Source organism: Macrobrachium nipponense, chromosome 6 (assembly GCF_015104395.2).
Source record: "Macrobrachium nipponense isolate FS-2020 chromosome 6, ASM1510439v2, whole genome shotgun sequence".
Taxonomy (NCBI): Eukaryota; Metazoa; Arthropoda; class Malacostraca; order Decapoda; family Palaemonidae; genus Macrobrachium; species Macrobrachium nipponense.
In genome coordinates, this window is record NC_061108.1 from 76,325,592 (window position 1) to 76,346,492 (window position 20,901).

General features: G+C 38.5%; 1 protein-coding gene across 1 annotated transcript in view; it reads right to left on the reverse strand.

The window, feature by feature from the left end:
* The window catches only part of LOC135216180 (uncharacterized), a 535,405-nt gene that overhangs the window by 310,947 nt on the left and 203,557 nt on the right, over positions 1–20,901 (reverse strand). Inside the window, exon 6 of the mRNA XM_064251313.1 lies at positions 3,441–3,580. Coding sequence (XP_064107383.1) covers positions 3,441–3,580 — 140 coding nt within the window. The remainder of the gene's footprint in view (positions 1–3,440; positions 3,581–20,901) is intronic.

Below are 20,901 nucleotides of genomic sequence, written 5' to 3' on the forward strand. Positions count from 1 at the left end.
CGATCCAGATACGTCACCAAAAAGCCGAGAAACGATGATCAAAGGATGAAATAAGAATCTAAGTCAGGAGGTAATAGCAACAATGTTGATACCACCGGCGACAGAGAAAATATGATAGAAAACGGGGATGGTTCCTAGTCCTGCCGCCCAGGGCAGGCCGGTAGATCACCTGACCTACCTGTAGCGAGTGGCGCGAAATTTGAATTTCTGTCGGGGACGACGGAGTCTTAGCTATGTATATATCTGACAGGTAAGTTGATTGTATGAAATTTCAACCTTCGGTCAACTTTGACTCTACCAAAATGTCGAAAAACGCAATTGTAAGCTAAAACGCTTATATTCTAGTAATATTCAATTGTTTACCTTAATTTTGCAACTAATTGGAAGTCGCGAGCACAATATTTCGATTTATGGTGAATTTATGAAAAAAAGTTTTCCTTACGTCCGCACGGTAACTCTTCCGAAAAAAATCATACATGCGATAGTGGTAATGTTTGCACCATTTTAAAATTAGCCGTTATATAAAGTTTTATATATGGAAATGTGCGCAATTTCATGCACAATACAACTAAAAACAACCCATGGTTGTAGCTTTTATCAGTTTTGAGATATTTTCATATAAATAACGATAATTGCCAAAATTTCAACCTTCGGTCTACTTTGACTCTACCGAAATGGTAAAAAAACGCAATTGTAAGCTAAAACGCTTATATTCTAGTAATATTCAAGCATTTACCTTCATTATGCAACAAATTGGAAGTCTCTAGCACAATATTTCGATTTATGGTGAATTTATGAAAAAAATAACATTTTCTTTACGTCCGCGCGGTAAATCTTCCGAAAAAATCATACGTGTGATTGTGGTAATGTTTGCACCATTTTAAATTAGCCGTTACATAAAGTTTTATATATGAAAATGTGCGCAATTTCATATAGAACAACAATAAATAATTGAAGATTGTTGCTTTTCTCATTTTTGAAATATTTGCATATAAATCACGATAAATAGAAAAAAAACCACGTTCGGTCAACTTTGACTCTACCGAAATGGTCGAAAAACGCAATTGTAAGCTAAAACTCTTACAGTCTAGTAATATTCAGTCATTTATATTCATCTTGAACAAACTCGAAGTCTCTAGCAAAATATTCAGATTTATGGTGAATTTAAAAATAAATCTTTCCTTCCCTCCACGCGCGGATTCTCCGCCACAAATCTCCGAAATACGTACGTCCCATTCTCGGAATATTTGCTCCATTTCATATTAGGCATTTCATAGAGTTTTATATATGAAAATGTGCCGGCAATTTCATGGTAAAACTAAAAAGAAAATCCATTTGAAGGTTGTTAGCTTTTCTTATTTCCGAAATAATTACATATAAAAAATATATATATAAAAAAATTCGACATTCGGTCAACTTTAACTCGTCAGATATGGTCGAAAACTGCAATTGTAAGCTAATACTCTTACAGTATAGTAATATTCAATCATTTGTCTTCATTTTGAAAGAAATTGGAAGTCTCTAAGACAATATTTAGATTTATGGTGAATTTTTGAAAAAAAATATTTGTTTACGTCCGCGCGTTACGAATTCATGCATTATTTTGTTATAATATTTTCTCTGTGTTGCTTTTATCGTTTTACAATGTGTTATATACCAAAATGATCGCAATTTAGTGTACATTACAACGAAGAAAAAAGTAACTTGTTACCTTTAACCGTTTTGTGCACAGCGCGATTTGAATACATTTATATATGAAATTTCGTTTTTGCGCTATCATATATCGCATTATTTATATATGATAATAATACTTTTTTTCATTTCTGATAATTGCATACTAAACTTCAGGCAATGACAAACAAAGGAGCCAAAAATGAACTCTTAATCTTGAAAACTAAGTGCGCTGTGATTTTTTGAAAAAAATATTTTTTCCGCTTCCGCGCTCACTCCGAAACCCCTCCGGCACAAGGGAGACAATTTTTTATTTACCGCTCCGGCGTAAGAGGGTTAAACAAACAAACAAAAGCTTCCAACCTTTTGTTTACATTCAGCACTACAAGTACCAAACAATCGCCAAGCAACCACTTTTACCTAGCACACAGTTTAGTAATCATAAATTTTCATTATCTCTCTTCAACTACTGAAACTACCAAACAGTATAATAACCATTCATTTCTATTCTTTATTCTATCTTTACCTAATAGAGATACCGAGTTACTGACAGCTATAATGAAACATATAATATTAAAACAGAAGAAGAATTCTAGAAAATATTTGTTGGCTTTGATGATAGCAGTCTGATTTATTTTATATTTTATGATATCTAATTCACAATTTTTTTTATTAAATGCATTGCATGTACTCATTTCAAATAATTATTAAGTAACCATTAAACTTAATAAATAAACAAACAAACAAAAAAAAAGCTTCCAATCCTTTTTGTTTGACCATTTCACACTAACGAGTTCGCGAATGATCGCCAAACAAACACTTTTTACCTAGCACACAGTACAGTACGTAATCATACATTTTCAATATCTCTCTTCAACTACTGAAACTACCAAACACTATAATAACCATTCATTTTTATTCTTTATTCTATCTTTACCTAATGTTTTTTTTAAATGTATTGCATGAATAAGTTTTTCAATTTACAGCATCCTTTCACCAATAGAATACATAGAGCACATGGGGTAGATGCTGACCAATAGGAGAGCAGGATCTTACGGTGGTGACTAGCATCAGGAACCAATGGGAGAGCGGGAGGATGGTGGCGAGTCTACTCAGTTGGCGGCACGCGAGTTTTAAAATTGTTCTCGGTGGTCCAGGCGAATCTCGGGACTTCACAACAACAACCTTTCGTAACCTGAACTATTTTCAGAGCTAAAAAAATCTTCGTATTTGCTTTCGTAACTTGAATTTTTCGTAAGCTGGGACTTTCATATGTCGAGGTACCACTGTACTTACGGTAGAAATGCAAAAATATTGTAATAATAGAGTAGTATTATTATATTATCTAGTCTTACTAATACAGTGGAACCTCAGTTTTCATACATAATCCGTTCCAGAACCTCCCATGAAATCCAGAACGCAAAAAACTGAAACAGTAATTCCCATAAGGAATAATGTAAAAACAATTAATGAATTCCAGACTCCCAAAAATATTACCAAAAAATACATTTTATAAAGAATAAACACAGTTTTACATACAGAAAAAATTGAGAAATAAATATAAATGACTAATGAAATGAATAAATGAACATTTAACATCATTCTCACCTTTATGGAAAACGCTTGTTAGTGTACAGAAGACAGAGACAAACTAAATAGAATTAGAAATGTTTTTACAAGTTTTGTGCTAATTTGTCACTTGAAGTGCCATACAAGCAATGAACAAAATTATGTATACTGTTATTTAATAATTCAAGGCTCACGCATACCTGATAAAGTTCCTGTGAAGCGTTCTTCACACTTCTCAAGGTTGGTGCACCTTCTTTGGAATCCAAGACTTCTTGAAATTCTTGCATACTCTCTGCCTTGGGTTTTCTGGAGTCACACATAGAAGGCAGCATGGATAAATCTATAGAAGTACAAGAAGAAAAGGATTATTACCTATCACTTCTTATAAAGCATATACATAACATACTGAGCTTGATGTTAGATGCTGACAACCAGTCTACAGCCATCAGCTGGCAGAAACAAACTCAGCTCTTTGCCAAGTGGTTCCTCTCTTACCCCAAATGTGGGCAGGGTTATTGTTACCTAGCCAAAACAAAGCAGCAAATCAGTGCAATCTGCGAATTTCAGAATTTAACTGCCGGGAATGTGAAACTCTTAACTGTATAATTACTGGGTAAGTCCCATAATTAAAAATGCACAGGTGCAAGTGGATGTGCAAAGCTAAGAACTAAGTGTATCCGGCTTGGATCACAAGAAAGAATTACCTCTGTTCAGCAAAGTAGGGAAAGTGCATAGCAACTGGCTTATTGATGATGAGAGGGAAGGGAAGAAAGTGGGTGTTGGTTGAGGGGAACACTGCACCCTGAACCAATTTCAGTCCTGTCATTTTGGTTGTCAACTGTGGTTACTGACTTTATTCTACTGAGTGGTATCAGTTCTGTGCTATACAAGCCATAGCTTTCTTTGGTGTTCCTGTGCTCCACTGGGGCTTATGTTTGTGCTTGTTTGTTTATAAGCTAATGCTATTGCCACCTGGTAAGAGGCAGAAAACTGAGTTGCCTTTGGCAGCACAGTTGGACATTCCTAGTGAACTAAGTGTCATGGTTGCAGACCAAGAAGTTGAAACTAAACAAGTAAGTCGCTATCATTGTTGTTTTAAAATACAGTCTGGTCCCGAATTATGCATGGTCGAATTGTGCGATTCCCCTTTCATGCAGTCGCTAGTTCTCAAAAATAGATTTTCTGTATCTGCGAAGCCGTTCAAATTCTGCGAGTCATGCGCCGCAAAATGTATCAAATCTATTGTATTTCAAGTATTTTAGATGTGGGGGGGGGGGGGGGGGGGTTGGGTTGCTGGTATCTGAAAGAAGGGGTGGGAGAATGCTTGGAGGAAAAAACTATTATTCCTCCAAGGGGGAATGCAAGAGAAAGATTTCCTGCTCACCCATTAGCTAAGACGGAAGGCTCTCCTCACGCACTTGTGACATCATATCGCAGTGTGTATAAATGATCGGTATCATCATCATCGCCATAAGTATTATTCAGATTATGGAGGAGTAATGATAGTTTATATTTGACAACATCTCCAAAGGTTGTGTGAGAGAGATTGATTGGTGGGAGAATGAATGGGAGTGGTTAAATGGCGGTCGGAAGCATGTCTGTTGTGGCGCTCTGTAGGCAGTCAGTGGAAGTCTGTTACGAGAGTCATAAGGAGTGAGAAGTCTTGTGAAGCTAGTGTCGGTTTTGGCAGCAGTTATCCTTTGGGGTTTGTTGTTTTGGTGTTATTTGATAGATTTTGGGGTTGTGAAGTTGTTGTGCATGTGTCTGTCTGGTTGTGGTGAGGTTAGGGAGGTTGGTGGTGCATTTTCGGTGTCTGTGAGTGGTGGTTGGGGCAGTGTTGGTTTTGGCGGTTGTTGTGCTGGGGGAAGTCGTGTAGTTGTCGTGTTCTTTTAGGCTATTGGTGTTCGTCTGCAGTGATTTGTCGGGTTATTGAGTTTTTGTGGGTCTCGGGTGGTTGGTTTGTGTTTGGTTGTCGGCGGTAGTTGTGTGTCGGCTAGCTTATAGCCTATATCCAGTGGACAGCACAGCCTAGCCTGAGTATCAGAAGCCAGAGGTGAGTACCTGTTTGTATTTTGTGTGCTTGGTATTTCATCGAACCAATTGTCCTGCAGGTTAAAGGTAACGTAAAGGGGAAAGTGTGAGTGTGGGAAATTTTGTTAGCTGGTACGATTAACGTAACTGTGGGGGGTTTACTTGTTTTTTGTGATACCGCCACATTATTTTTTGGCGCCCGAACAGGGACTGCTGGTGTGGCAGCTGCAGGACGATTGGTCTAGGCTAGTGTGTGTGAGTGGTGAGAAAGTTTGGGATGGAAGGATTGAGTGAGGTGGAGAGGCTGAAGGAGTTGAGGTTGGAGAGGGAAGTAAGAGGACAATTGGAAGTGGATAATGATAGGTTGAGGGTAGAGTGTGAGGAGCTGAAGAGCGAGTTAGAGGAAATGAGAGGAATGCTAAGGAGTGCAAAAGTGGAAATGAAAGAAGAAGTGAAAGGAGCGGAAGAAAGAATGGTTGAGAAAATGGATGAAAAATTGGGGGTGATGATGAATGCAGTGCAAGAGATGATGAAGGGGTTCATGGGAGAGGGAGCTGTAGGAGGTAGGCCTACTAGGTCTTGTGATAGGCCAGAAGTGGTAAAGACAGTGGAAGAGCGAGGGGATGAAACTACGAGTGACGAAGGTGACTTGGTTGTGATAGGTAAAGGAAAGAAGGGAAAGAGACAGGATAAGGATAACCCTGAGGACAAGAATAAGAAGGGGGCTGAGGAAAAGAAGACAACTAAGGGAAAGAAGGTTAGGAAGGATGACGGACAGGATGAGACTAGGACTGAATACATTGGGGAAAGGGCTGAGAGTGATTTGGATAGTGGTGAGTGGAAACAGGTAGGTAGAAAGAAGAAGGGTAAGAAGAGCGTGATCAGGAGCATGAATGTTAGTATGGAAGTTGATTCGCTGTATTCGGACGAGGTTAAGAGGGATCAGAATGGTGGAAGTAGCGAAAGTGAGAGTGAGCGGGAAGTACGAAAGGCTGTATATATGAGAGAGATACCTATGTGCACAATACGAGGAATATGATAGTAGGGACATAGGGGATTTTTTTTAAGGAATATGAGAGGTATTGTGAGGCAAAAGTATGGGGATAACAAGAGAGTCTGGGCAAGAGAGTTGGGTGGCTTTTTGACTGGATTTTTGTTGAATATGTATGGGGTAATGATGAGTGAATGTGCCTTATGAGAGTGTGAAAGCCAGGATTGTGGAAACAGGCAATAAAGAGGATAAGGAGTAGTGGTTAGATATAGGAGAAAACATGGTTTGATGAGGTAAGAATGAATGTTGGTGAGTCGTTGTCGATGTATGTGTGCAGGTTGGAAACATTAGCCAGGAAAAAGTTTGGGGATGAAGGATAAATGCGTGTAATAAGGGTTAGTAGGGTTAGGAATTGTTGGCGACTGTGCCTGAGAGGTGTGTATGGGTTTGTAAATCTGAAACGTAAGGAGAAATGCGATGGACGAATGGAAAGGTTGACATGGAACGACCATTTTGGAATAGTAGAGGATTATGAGTTGGATAGGTGTATGAAAGAGAGTAGAAGTGTTAGTGTTAGGACTGAAGTTGCTGATGTTATACCAGAGTTTAAGACCTATAGGGAGGCAGTTTTTGGAAGGGCCAAGGCGAATGGTAGAGCGGTGGTTGATAGGAGCGTTAGAGCAGTAACGTAAGTATGGTTAGCCCTAAGAGAGATCGGAGTGCAAGCGTGGAAGAGTAGGTCGGTTAGTCCGTGCACGAGAGCAGCAGTGTTACAGATGTGGAAAGGCTAGGGCACAGGAAGAATGAATGTCGGTGAGCGTTGGGAGCTGCTTCGGGTGTGGGCAAACATGGGCATTTAGTAAGCGAGTGTAAGAAAGATAGGGATATTAAATGTTACAGGTGTGGGCAAGTAGGGCATATAGCAAGTGGATGTCGAGGTACTCGTGTGACTGAGGTTTGCAGTAATTGCGGGAAGAATGGGCATTATGCTAGGATGTGTAAGGAACAGCGGCAAAATGTGTGAATGTGGAATGGAAGGTCATGTGGCGAGTGTGTGTAGGCGAAAGAGGATGAGTCAGGTTGGGAGTTCGGGAAACTAGGTACAAAGGGGATTCAGTTGGGTGGGTCCTCTGGTGTGCGGTCAGTAAGAGTGATGCATGTGCGTGAAGGATTGTTGCATGAAAAAGGTTTGGAGGAAGAGCTCATGAATATGAGTGTAAAGTGAGGTGCAAAGGGTGTGTTTGGTTGCTTTGATTGATACTGGCTGCAGTGTCATGTTCTTTTTTAAGATGGATGTGACAAGTTGCGGAGTGAGTGTGAAATTGGGAAATGTAAATGGGAGGTACGAGGAATAGGAAATTTAGGTATGCCTGTGGTGGGAATGTTGCGTGAAAATGTAGAAATCGAAGGGGTAGTGATGGATGAAGGTGACTTTTATGTGATCAAGGGAATGAGTGATAAGTATGATATGTTGTTAGGATACAGGTTCCTGAAGAAGTGTGGGATGGTGGTCCATCCGAGCAGGAATATGATTGAATTGCATAGGAAGGGGAATGTACATGGAGTGTACTTGGATAGGGATGGAGGGGTAAGCAGTAAAATATGGAAGGGAGTACCGTTGGTTACGAAAGAGAGTGTAAAAGTGCTGCGAGAAGTTGGAGAAGTTGTTAGTGTGAAAGTTGCGTGGCCTGATAGTCTTGGGATTGTCGAAGGTGACAAGTGTGCATATGTGGTTGAGGGTGTGGATGCGAACAAGTTGGTAAGAGCGAGCGTGTATTTGTACAACGGGATTTTGGATATGGAGAATCCTTGGGTTTTTGTGGCCTCATTGCCGAGTGTTAGGAAAAAGCGAGTGCGGGGTATACATGAAGGTGATTGTGTGGGGTTGTTGTATACGTTGGTGGATGTGGATGACGAAAGATATGTCAGGGTGCGGCGGGTGATGACAGGTAGCATGAAAGGAAGTGATGAGTGGAAGTATGATGAGTTGAGAGAAAGTCCCCGACACTTTTCTGCGCCTATTGCCCGAGAGATTGAGGAACAGTGTGAGGAACTTGAGAGAGTGGGAGTGATCGAGAGTAGCGAGAGTGCTTGGAATAGTCCCATAGTCCCAGTACGCAAGACAGATGGTAGTTTGAGGATGTGTGGATTACAGGAAGGTGAATGAAGTGACTGAGAAGGAGCGATTCCCGATGAATGTGGTGTCTGATTGTGTGTATAAGATGCATGGGATGAGAGTGTTCACAAAATTGGATTTGGTAAGGGGCTATTACCAGATGCCTCTTGAGGAAGGGAGCAGGCATGTTACGGTTTTTTCGAGTGGTAGCAGCCACTATCAATTCAAGAGGTTAAGTTTTGGATTGGCTAATCCGCCTGCTGCCTTCCAGAGGGCGATGAATGTAGTTTTTGGCTGGTTTTTGATAGAAGGAAGGTGACTGTGTTTATAGATGACGTTTTTGATTGCAAGTGAGACTGTTGAGGAGAATGTGGAACTGCTTGAGAAGGTGTTAGAACGGTTGGAAGAGGTTGGAGTGAAAGTGAAGCTGGAGAAGTGTACGTGGTTGGCTAGGGAAGTGGAATTTCTTGGTCATAAGGTGAGTGCGAGTGGTGTAAGGAAGAGTGAAAAGTTTGTGCAAAAAGTAAAGGAGTTTCCACGTCCCCGGACCGTGCGGGAGTTAAAGGGTTTTTTGGGTTTGATTGAGTTCGGGAGGAAGTTTGTTAGGGATTGTTCGGGTATAGGGAAGCATTGACTGAATGGACCGGGAAGAAAAAATTGTACTGAGCTGAGGTGGGATGAGCGAATGGTGGGAGCATTTTGAGGAGATTGAAAGAGGAGGCTGCTAGGACGTCACCTTGGCTTTTCCGGACTACAGTGAGGATGCCCAGTAGCTTGAGTTGTATGCTGATGCTAGTAAGTTTAGTATGGGAGGATGCTTGGTGCAGATGCAAGAGGTGAATGGGGAGGGACAATTGAGAGTGATTGCGTATGTGAGTAAAGCTTTTAATAAAGCAGAGCTGAAGTATTCGGTGGTTGAGAAGGAGCTTGCGGCAATAAAGTTTTGTGTGAAAGCGTTGAAAGTGTTTTTGTATGGGGTAAAATTTGTCATAAGGACAGATCATCGGCCGTTGGTTAGTTTATATGATCAAGAAGGAAAGTGTGAATGCTAGGATTGCGAGGGACAATTGAGAATTGAGTGAGTTTGATTTAGCTTAGGATATGCCGGGGAGTAAAAATGTGATTGCTGATACGATGTCTAGGATGCATGGTAAGGACAGTGGTGTTGTGAAAAGTGACTGGGATCTGAATATGGAACCAGAGGGGTTGGTTGTAAAAGAGAGGTTTGATGGGAATGACAGTGTGTGTGAATGTTTTCAGCATTGAAAAACTTGGAAGGTAAGGGTCTGGTTGAAGAGGTACCCGGTAGTGTGAATGAGTTGCGAGTGAAGTTGATGAGTGATGTGCAGAAGGAAGTGGCATATGCGGAGGAACAAGGTGGGGAATGAGAAATGTTGCATGAATTGTTGTCAGCAGTAGCTGAGTTGTTTGGAATAAAAGTGTTATTGTATTTTGGATGGGACAGACCGGTTGAGTGTCGAGGAAGGGTGAGTGCAGGTAATGAACGTGGGGTTTTGATGATTCAGTGTGGTGAACGTGGTTGTAATTGGTTGGTTACAAAAAGGGACTGTGAAGGGGATCTGAGTCAGAATTGTGGAAATGGGGAATTAACTGAGGATGAATGTGATGAGGAGGATTGTGATGTGGATAACCAGGTGGACATGGTAGTGAATGTGTGTATGCATGGGACTCGAGGGAAAATGAATGGTGACGTTTTTCCAAGTAAATGATAGTGAGTACTGTAGTTGGTTGACACAGGGGCACAAGTTTCCTTGGTGAGTGGGTCAGTGGTGAGTGAACTTGAGAGATGTGATTGGGAAGTGAAAAGGCAGTCTACAAGTGTGAGAATACATAGGTTGGGACAAGGAAGTGTTTTGGTATGGGAAGAGGTACGGTTAAAGGTTAGGTTGGGAGATCTTGAAGTAATGCATAACTTTATAGTTATAGGAGAAAATTATATGCCATCTTGCTTTTAACCCTTAAACGCCGAAGCAGTAAAAAAAAAAAAAAGTCTCTCGTGTGCCGGAGGTGTTTCAGAGTGAGCGCGGAAGCGGAAAAAATATTTTTTTCAAAAAATCACAGCGAGCTTAGTTTTCAAGATTAAGAGTTCATCTTTGGCTCCTTTGTTTGTCATTGCCTGAAGTTTAGTATGCAACCATCAGAAATGAAAAAATTATCATTATCATATATAAATAATGCGATATATGATAGCGCAAAAACGAAATTTCATATATAATTGTATTCAAATCGTGCTGTGCGCGAAACGGTTAAAGGTAACGAGTTACTTCTTTTTTCGTTGTAATGTACACTAAATTGCAATCATTTTGGTATATAACACATCGTAAAACGATAAAGCAACACAGAGAAAATATATCACAAAATAATGTATGAATTCGTAACGCACGGACATAAACAAATATTTTTTTCAAAAATTCACCATAAATCTAAATATTGTCCTAGAGACTTCCAATTTCTTTCAAAATGAAGACAAATGATTGAATATTACTATACTGTAAGAGTATTAGCTTACAAACGCAGTTTTCGACCATATCTGACTAGGTAAAGTTGACCGAATGTCAAATTTTTTATATATATATATTTTTTTATATGCAATTATTTCGGGAATAAGAAAAGCTACAACCTTCAAATATTTTTCGTTTTATTCTACATGAAATTGCGCACATTTTCATATATAAAACTCTATGAAATGCCTAATATGAAACGGAGCAAATATTCCGAGAATGGAACGTACGCATTTCGGAGATTTGTGGCGGAGAATCTGCGTGCGGAGGGAAGGAAAGATTTTTTTTTTAAATTCACCATAAATCTAAATATTGTGCTAGAGACTTCGAATTTGTTTCAAGATGAAGATAAATGACTGAATATTACTAGACTGTAAGAGTTTTAGCTTACAATTGCGTTTTTCGACCATTTCGGTAGAGTCAAAGTTGACCAAACGTGGTTTTTTTTTTTCTATTATCGTGATTTATATGCAAATATTTCTCAAAAAATGAGAAAAAGCTACAACCTTCAATTATTTATTGTTGTATTCTACATGAAATTGCACACATTTTCATATATAAAACTTTATGTAACGGCTAATTTAAAATGGTGCAAACATTACCACAATCGCACGTATGATTTTTTCGGAAGAGTTACCGCGCGGACGTAAAGAAAATGTTATTTTTTTCATAAATTCACCATAAATCGAAATATTGTGCTAGAGACTTCCAATTTGTTGCAAACTGAAGGTAAATGCTGAATATTACTAGAATATAAGCGGTTAGCTTACAATTGCGTTTTTTGACCATTTCGGTAGAGTCAAGTTGACCCGAAGGTTGAAAATTTGTCACTTATCATTTTTAATATGAAAATATTTCAAAATTGATAAAAGCTACAACCATGGGTTGTTTTTAGTTGTATTGTGCATGAAATTTTGCACATTTTCATATATAAAACTTTAGGTAACGGCTAATTTAAAATGGTGCAAACATTACCACAATCGCATGTATGATTTTTTCGGAAGAGTTACCGCGCGGACGTAAGGAAAACGTTTTTTTCATAAATTCACCATAAATCGAAATATTGTGCTAGAGACTTCCAATTAGTTGCAAAATTAAGTAAATGATTGAATATTACTAAAATATTAGGAGTTTTAGCTTACAATTGCGTTTTTTGACCATTTCAATGGAGTCAAAGTTGACCGAAGGTTGAAATTTTGGCACTTATCGTTATTTATATGAAAATATCTCAAAACTGATAAAAGCTATAATCATGAGTATTTTTTTGTTGTATTCTTCATAAAAATGCGCACATTTTCATATATAATACTCCATGTAACGGGCTTTATTTCTAAAAATGGTACAAAAATTATGTCAAAGTGACGAAATAATTTCCGAGATGTGTCACAGATACTTTTTTAGTACGGCAAGAAAGAAATTCGCGCTTGCGCGCCTGCGTACGATTTGTAAACAAAAAAACAACCTTGATCCGTGAACTCCCAGCACCCCCAAGGCACGTGATTCAAGAGTTTTTGGGCTGGTAGTCTAAAAGTATTTTTCCGCGAATTTTAAAAAAACTTTTGTATGTCGATGTAAAATACGTCCAGTCGGCACCCGAGAGACAAAAAATGTCGACGTAAAAGACGTCCAGTCGGCGTTTAAGGGTTAATAGGGATAGATTTTTTGAGGATCCACGATATAGACGTAGATATAGGAAATGGAATTCTTAGAAAGGGGGCCAGACAAGTAGCTAGGATTCAAGATGGTAATGTATTTGTAGCAAACTTTGTGGGTATGATTGATATTGCTAGGAGTGAGAATGATCTGTTGAGTGAGGAAGAGATTGAGGAAATGCAAAATAATTGCCTGAAGATAAGTGTGTTGCGACAATGTGTTTTGGGAGGAGTGCGTGTGGAAGACTGGCCATGTGAGTTGGATGTATATAAGAGGGTTGCTAAACGTTTTGTGGTATGCAAAAACATAGTGTACTTTTTGCATCAGGAAGGAGTGTATGACAGGGAAGTGTATGTGCCGGAGTTTTCTGTTGAGTCAGCTGTGAGTATGTGTTGGTTGGTGCATGATCGGTTTGGGCATATGGGGAAAAATAAGTTGTGGGAATGCATGAGAGAGAGATTGTATGCTCTTGGGTTGAATAAGATTTGTGTGGATGTGGCTGTCACGTGTGAAGACTGTCAGAGGGGAAAGTATCAGTGTGTGCATGCAAGTCCACCTGTATTGCGATTGCAGATGAAAGACCCGTTTGAAATGCTTGTGATTGATTGTGTTTCTTTGCCTAGGACTGCGAGAGGACACGTGGGGATGATTGTGATGGTGGATCACATGAGTAAATTTGCCTATGTGGTTCCCATCAAAGATAAGAAGAGTGAAACGGTTGCACAAATGGTGGGTCAAGTGATGTTGCCCATGTGTGTGTGTAAGCCGGCAAAAATGTTGAGTGATAATGGACCTGAGTTTGTGGGATGGGAATTTGAAGAAATGTTGAAGGAATGGGGTATTGTGCATGTATATTCTACTCCGTATATGCCAAGTGCAAATGGGTTGGCTGAAAGGACTGTTAGGACGATGACTGAGATTTTGCGAATGATGAGTAAGGGTGACAAGGATTGGGATATGTATGTAGGACGTGCAGTTTGGGCATATAACGCCACACTGCAGAAGAGTATAGGTATGTCTCCTTGTAAATATGTGTTGAATTTTGAAAGGATTGTCAGACCGCAGTTGGGTCTGTCAGAAGGTGATCGGGATTTGTGGAAGAAAGCGAGTGAAAGGTTTGAGAGTTTTAAGATTGGGGATAAGGTGTTGAAAGAGGTGGTTGAGATGGGAAGAATGAATGTGAATAAAGTAAGGGAGAAATTTGAAGGGCATTTTGAGATTTTGGAAGTGGGACCGAGTGGATTGAGTTATGTTTTGGGGAAATTGCGAGTAGGTGGGGGAATGGATGAGGTTAGGGCACACCATAACCAGCTCCATAAGTGGAGGGAAGTACCACAGTATGTTTGGAGAATGCAATGAGTGAGTGGTTGAGGGTGAATAAGTATGAGCCGACTGTCGGTGAAAAAATTGGTCTGGGAGATCGACAGTTGGTGTTGGTTGAGTATGGAAGAAAACAGAAGAGTGTGGAGAGAGTAAGTAGAAGGGAAAAGCGTGAACGGCATGGTAAGGGGGTTGGTGGTAGGGTGCAAACGGTTGATAAAGCGTGCGCTACGGATGACTGATATACCTTACATTTATATTTATTTATGATAGAACAAGAGAGTATAACTGGCTGTTATTAGTAACGTAACAAAGGGCTTGTTTAAAGTACAGCAGTTTTATAAATATGTTGTTATATTTGGTTGGTGATCATTTACCAAAGAGCAGTTAACATCAGTTAACATTTACCTCTGGCTACGTAAATACTTATCTCGCCAGTCTGTATATAGCTATTGGATTAAGAGGATTACTGTAGCTTCGGTTGAAGACAAATAAAGAAGATTTAAGAACATCGGTATTATTTCTGATTATTCCACCAAGTACAATTGGGATATAACAGATGGTAGCAGAGACGTCATCGAATCTCGAACCTGGTATACAAGTCAGAGAAGACATCGAGATTAACAAGTGTTTTCTTGTGATTAACAAGTTCCGAAAGTTTTGTGAAAAATTTTTGTAAAGTCTAAAATGCCAGAAAACATGGAGTAAAACACCCTTACCAAGGGGGGTGGAGGGGTCAACCATCAGCTATGTTTAGAAGAACAAAGGAACTTGAAATTTTCCCGCTAAAAAGCTCCCCCTAAGATGATATGCGGAGTGTAAGGTTCCTCATGTAGGAAGAAGACAACAAGAGGTATTACTTATATTACCAGTATTACTTCTTCTATTGAAAAGTTGACGCTGGTTGACATAGGTTGACGCTTCAAAGAAAATTCTGAGTGAGAAGTTTTACACCCAAGAAAATTTATGAGACCTCTAGTATGCGTGTATTTTTTTCTTGTAATTTTATACAGATAAATTAAGTTAAAATTTTCAAAATTAAACATTTCGAAAATTTAAGCTGAAGGTTGCCCTGAAAATCCCTCTGGTGTTTAAGAAAAATTAAATTAAAATGGATGTTATATACAGAGAAAGCATGGACTTAACAAAGAGATTTGTGAACTTGAAAAATTTGGTCATATTCAGAAAACCGATGGTAGTTTTATCTTTCATCATTGTAAAAATTGTGGAGGACCTTTGCTTGGCCACCATAGAGGATGAAAAGGATTGGTGACCCCAAAAATAGGAAATGGACCCAGGATGAAGTAGATATGATAGAAGATACTTTATCTGCACATGGAATGTTTTCGTAAATGTGGCATGTATGGACACAAGAAAAACGGCTATTAAATGTGATATATGTAAAAAGAATTTCATGAACAGGATGGAAAAGGAACAGCATATCAAAATTATGCATAAAGATATTTCGACAAGTGTGGTAAAGGAAGGTGCTTATGATTTAACAGCAATCATTACAATGGGAAAAACTATTGGTGAAGAAATTGCCAAAGGATTGGAAGCGAAAAGATCAACACAGATTACTAAAGCGAAACCTCCTCCAATCTGGGTTGGTCAAACTTTTGAAAAGTTTTTTCAAGAAGTAGAAGCGTGGAATACCTCGAACAAGGATGATAATTTTACCAAGTATACTGATTTAGTAGAGAGCCTGAAGAAAAATAATAATGTCAAAGATTATGTTGTTTCTGTGCTATTGGATAAAACATCTGAGGCTCTAAACAAAACAAAAAATGTAGCAGCAGTTTTGGAAATTCTTAAGCAAAGGTTTGCAAAAACTACAGCAGAGAAGTGTATTGATGTTCTCAGGTCAATCTTGGAATTTTCCGTAAAGGAAGAGGACACTAATGAAACTTACTGGGACAAGTTTGAAGTCTTGATCTGTGATTGTATGAGAGAGGAAGTTATTGTACATTTGTATTACTTGTTAGGTGTTATGATGGTAGAAAAAGCATATGATCGGGGGAATATTAATGCAGAAGAGAAAAGAAGACTGATGGATGCTATGGAGAACAATGATGGAACTGATAGGAGACCGCGAGAAGACAATGAAGTTTTTAATCTTCTGAAGATCGAATACAGAAAGTTAAAAAATCGAAAATAATAGAAATATTAGAACTAAATTTTCAGGATCATCTGAGAATTTGTCTTCGGTTCACTATGGCGAAAATAGAAGTAGATGGCAAAGATGGCAAAATTTTAAGCAAAGACCTGATTTTCATAGATTTCATAGATCAGATTCTAATCCAGGATTTTGGAGGACTCAGTCTGGAACATATAGGAGAGCTCCCTCGCGGACACCATCAAGACCAGGATCATCTTCGAGGCAATCGTCCAGTTTTAGACCATACTCCAATGGTAGGCCTTTTCAAATGGAAGATCATCTTCTAATAGTAACCTGTTTCAAATGATCGGAACAGCAGCAAAATTTGACTGAAAGAGTAATTATGGTCGAAGAAAATGTAGCAAAAATCTTGGAAAAGATTGAAGAAATGTCGAAGAAAGGAAAGAATGTGAATTTTGTAAGTATGGAAGAAGAATATCAGAGACAGTTGATGTAGAATATCAGCGATGTAATGTTGCTAAAGAAGTTACCGAAGTAGGAGCTCTGATTTTGGATACTGGTTGTCCAAGTAGCTTAGTTGGAAAAAGTTGACTAGAAATATATCTGAAGAAGAATGGTATTAAGAAAGAAAAATTTGCATAAAAGGAGTTGTTTCCAAAAATTCAGATTTGGTCCAAGTAGAATATATGAAAGTAAGGAAATTATAGAAATACCAATAACAATAAAGGAATCTGAAAAATCTGATACTTTCAGAAGGATTTTGCTTGAAGCTTTTGTGCTGGATGCCGAAAATGTGCCATTGTTGTGTGGTAGAAATACTATGAAGAAATGGAAAATGGATCTAAGTATGCATAGAGATAAAGTGACAATCAACGTCGACACAACCCGTGAGTTCGAATGTATGTATACTGCAGGAGGTCATATGGTTCTTCAGCTGTATGAGGATAGAGCATTTTGGACTACAGACGCGACTGTATTTACTTGAAGAAGAAGTAGATGTAGAGAGTTATGAGAAGGTGAAGAAGATTCATGAAGTAACCAACACAAGAATGAAAATCAACTACTTCATGCATATAGGAATGCAGGAAAACTTAATGAGAAAATGCGAGAAACAATAAAAGAAGTGTGTGAAAACTGCAATATATGTAAAAAATGCGAGATCCCAGGGCACACCTAAAGTTGCATTACCAATAGTTTCTGATTTTAATCAGATTGTAACCATGGGCTTAAAACAATATGGAGAGTCATGTATTATGGATGATCTGTTCCTTCACCAGATTTATTCAAGGAGCTGTTTTGAAGGAAAAAACCGCCGAGTCAGTGGTTGAATCTCTCAACACAGCATGGAACTGGAGGTTTGGGAGTTCCCGTTTCTCAAGGATACTGGGCAGATAACGGACCAGAGTTTAAGAACCACGAAGTTAAAGAGTTTGCTTCAAAACTAGGTTTTGAAGTAAAATTTGGTCCAAATTACTCACCCTGGAGCAATGGAATAAACGAACGTAACCATTATTCTGCAGATATGACGGTGAAGAAAATTCGAGAGGCAGATAAGAAAATTGATTTAAAGAAGGCTGTAGAGATGGCTGCTTGGACTCATAATACAAACACCAGTATTTTAGGATATAACCCTATGCAGTTGGTGACAGGAAAGGCTGTAACAATACCTGGAATTTCTACAGGACATTGTCGCCACTGAGTCGATGTTTGTCAGTGAGAATGTGAAGTTAATGATCGAGAGACATCACATGATCACCAAGCAATTCAGGGAAGCTGAATATTCTTCAAAGCTGAAAAGGGCTTCACAACAGCAAAACAATAAATTTAATAACATCATTTACAAAGAGGGGGATATGGTATTTTTACCAGATAAAATGAAAAAAGCCTGGTGTGGTCCAGTAAAGGTTTTCACACACAGAGGAAGAGATGTTTACATTTGGGCGAATGGAGATTTAAAGAAAGTAGCCAGTTGCAAAGTACAACTTTGCTCTCAAAGAAATATTCCTTCGGAAATTTCAAGAGAAGTAAACAATGAAGCAAAAGGCAAAAAGCAGTGGATTCTACTAAACCAAAAATGGCAGGAGAAGAGAAAATATCAGTGGATCCTCCAGCCGTAATCTAAGAATGAAGACAAGATCTCAAGATAATAAAGAGGAGGGACTGAGAAGGATTTCATTGGAGCATTCTTGGTTGACTTCAGAAAAAACCGAGTGTTTTTTATGATGAGGAAATAACAAGTTATGTAGTGGAATTGCCTGTTAAATATCACAAGATGCCAGAAGTGTTAGAAGCAAAGAAGAAAGAATATGAAAATTTGTTACATTTTGACACTTTTGAAGAAGTGGAAGATGTAGGGCAAGAAAAGATAGGCAGCAGATGGGTGATCACGAAAAACGAGAAGCATGACGGACAAAAAACTGATTACAAAGGGAGAATTGTCGCCAAGGGATTTCATGAAAAAGAAAAACCCCAAGCTGATTCACCAACAGCTATGCATGAAAGCATGAAAGTCTTCTTGTCCTTGGCTGCAAATGAGAATTTTGAGCTTCAGTCTATTGACATCAAAGCAGTATTTTTACAGTCAAACACACTTAACAGGAATGTATTTGTAGAACCTCCAAAGGATTTTAAAAAAGAAAACATTATTTGGAAACTCAGAAAACCATTACATGGATTGGATGATGCCAGTAGAAAATTTTGGCTGAAAGTTCAGCAGATTTTCAAGGAAGAAGGTCTGAAGACCGTGAGTGGAGATGAGGCATACTACTATCAGCAGAGTGAAGGAAATCTGATTGGTATGATACTTACTCATGTAGATGATTTTTCGATAGCTGGCACAAAAGGATTTGTAAAGAAAGTAACAGACTTGTGTAAAGAAAAATTACAAGTTTCAAAGATAGAAAAGAATAAATTTCGGTTCACAGGGATAGATATCATCAAAACAGAAACTGGAATAACAATCTCAATGGATGATTATGCGAGGAGTCTTGAGAAAGTGGAAGATATCAGGAAAGGAAAGCTAGTGAACTTTTGACTAGTCAGGAACTGAAAGTATTTCGCAAGTATGTAGGAAAGTTTAGCTGGTTAGCAGCCAATACAAGACCTGAACTTTCTATCACAGCATTGCAGATGTCCAAGAAAAATAGTAGTGCTACATTGAAAGATCTTAGAAAGATAAATTTTGTGATTGATAAGATAAATGAGAGACCAAATAAAGTAGAATTTACAAGAGTTGATAAAAAAGAATATTTGAAGATATATGGATTTACAGATGCTTCCTTTAATACACATGAGAGAAGCATAAGTGGGAATCTGATTTTACTAGGAAGTAAGAGAAATGGACGTGTGGTCCCTATTTACTGGAAGTCAAAGACTATCCAGAAGGTATGTCATTCTGCAAAGGCGGCTGAAACCAGAAGTATGACTAAGATTATTGATAACAGTCAGTTTTTTGCGAGTCAGATTGAACAGTTATTATTTGGTCAGTATGGAAAGAAAATTCCAATCAATTGTTCACAGATTCAATACCCATGCTAGAATCTGCGGGTGAGTACCAAGCAGGTTGAGGAAAGGCTTCTCAGGAACAGCATACAGGAGATGAAGGACATGTTGACTGAGGGCTGTATTGAGTCTTTCAGTTGGCTGGATGGACAGAAAGACATGATTGCAGATGTTCTAACAAAAGAATGCAAATGGAATGAAGATCTTGAAATGATAATGCAGGAAAATAAATTTAAGTTTGCAAGTAACGAGGATAATCTTGTGAAATACAAAGATGGAGAGATCATGTTAATTAACAAGACTGAAAAGCAGGGAAAGGAGTAGTAACACTTACTGCTTAGATCACACCTGCATTAGCTATTCAGAATTGGTTTTGCCTGATGTCTGGTGCAGTACAAAATTATGTAATAATGTCATAACATGTCTTTGTGAAGTATCTTATGTTATGCCTGTTTGAGTACCAGACTTTGCTTTTGAATATTAATTTGTAATATTCTTTAGTAAGTTTTATATAGAGGAAAAATAATTTTTTTTTTTTTTTAATAGAGCACTATTCAGATTTTGGATAAAATGTAAATACATACCTATGTTATCTGATACAAGAGTATTTGTGGAAAAAAAAAAAAAAAAAAATCCCCCCCGGAAATCCCCCCCGGAAATGATATACCTTACATTTATATTTATTTATGATAGAACAAGAGAGTATAACTGGCTGTTATTAGTAATGTAACAAAGGGCTTGTTTAAAGTACAGCAGTTTTATAAATATGTTGTTATATTGGGTTGGTGATCATTTACCAAAGAGCAGTTAACATCAGTTAACATTTACCTCTGGCTACGTAAATACTTATCTCGCCAGTCTGTATATAGCTATTGGATTAAGAGGATTACTGTAGCTTCTGTTGAAGACAAATAAAGAAGATTTAAGAACATCGGTATTATTTCTGATTATTCCACCAAGTACAATTGGGATATAACAATGACTTTGGGGGAATGAATGATACTTGTAGTGTATGTGGGTCTGAGTTGACAGGGACAAATAAGACTTCAGTGAGAAGGAAACTGCGTAGTGAGGAGGTAGTTGATAGGATGGATAAGTCTTTGCAGGAGTTTGACAGAAGTATGGATGAACTGAGTGGTTTGGTGGCCGAAATAGGGGAGATGTTGGAACCAGAGTTAGAAGGCATCCTTGGGTGTTGCGAAAGGCAATTTAGTGTGGATGTTGTGAGTGTAAGGAGATGTTGTCAAATGTAATGGGGGAGGTAATATGGAGGAGTAATGATAGTTTATGATTTGACAACATCTCCAAAGGTTGTGTGAGAGAGAGAGAGAGAGAGAGAGAGAGATTGATTGGTGGGAGAATGAATGGGAGTGGTTAAATGGCGGTCGGAAGCATGTCTGTTGTGGCG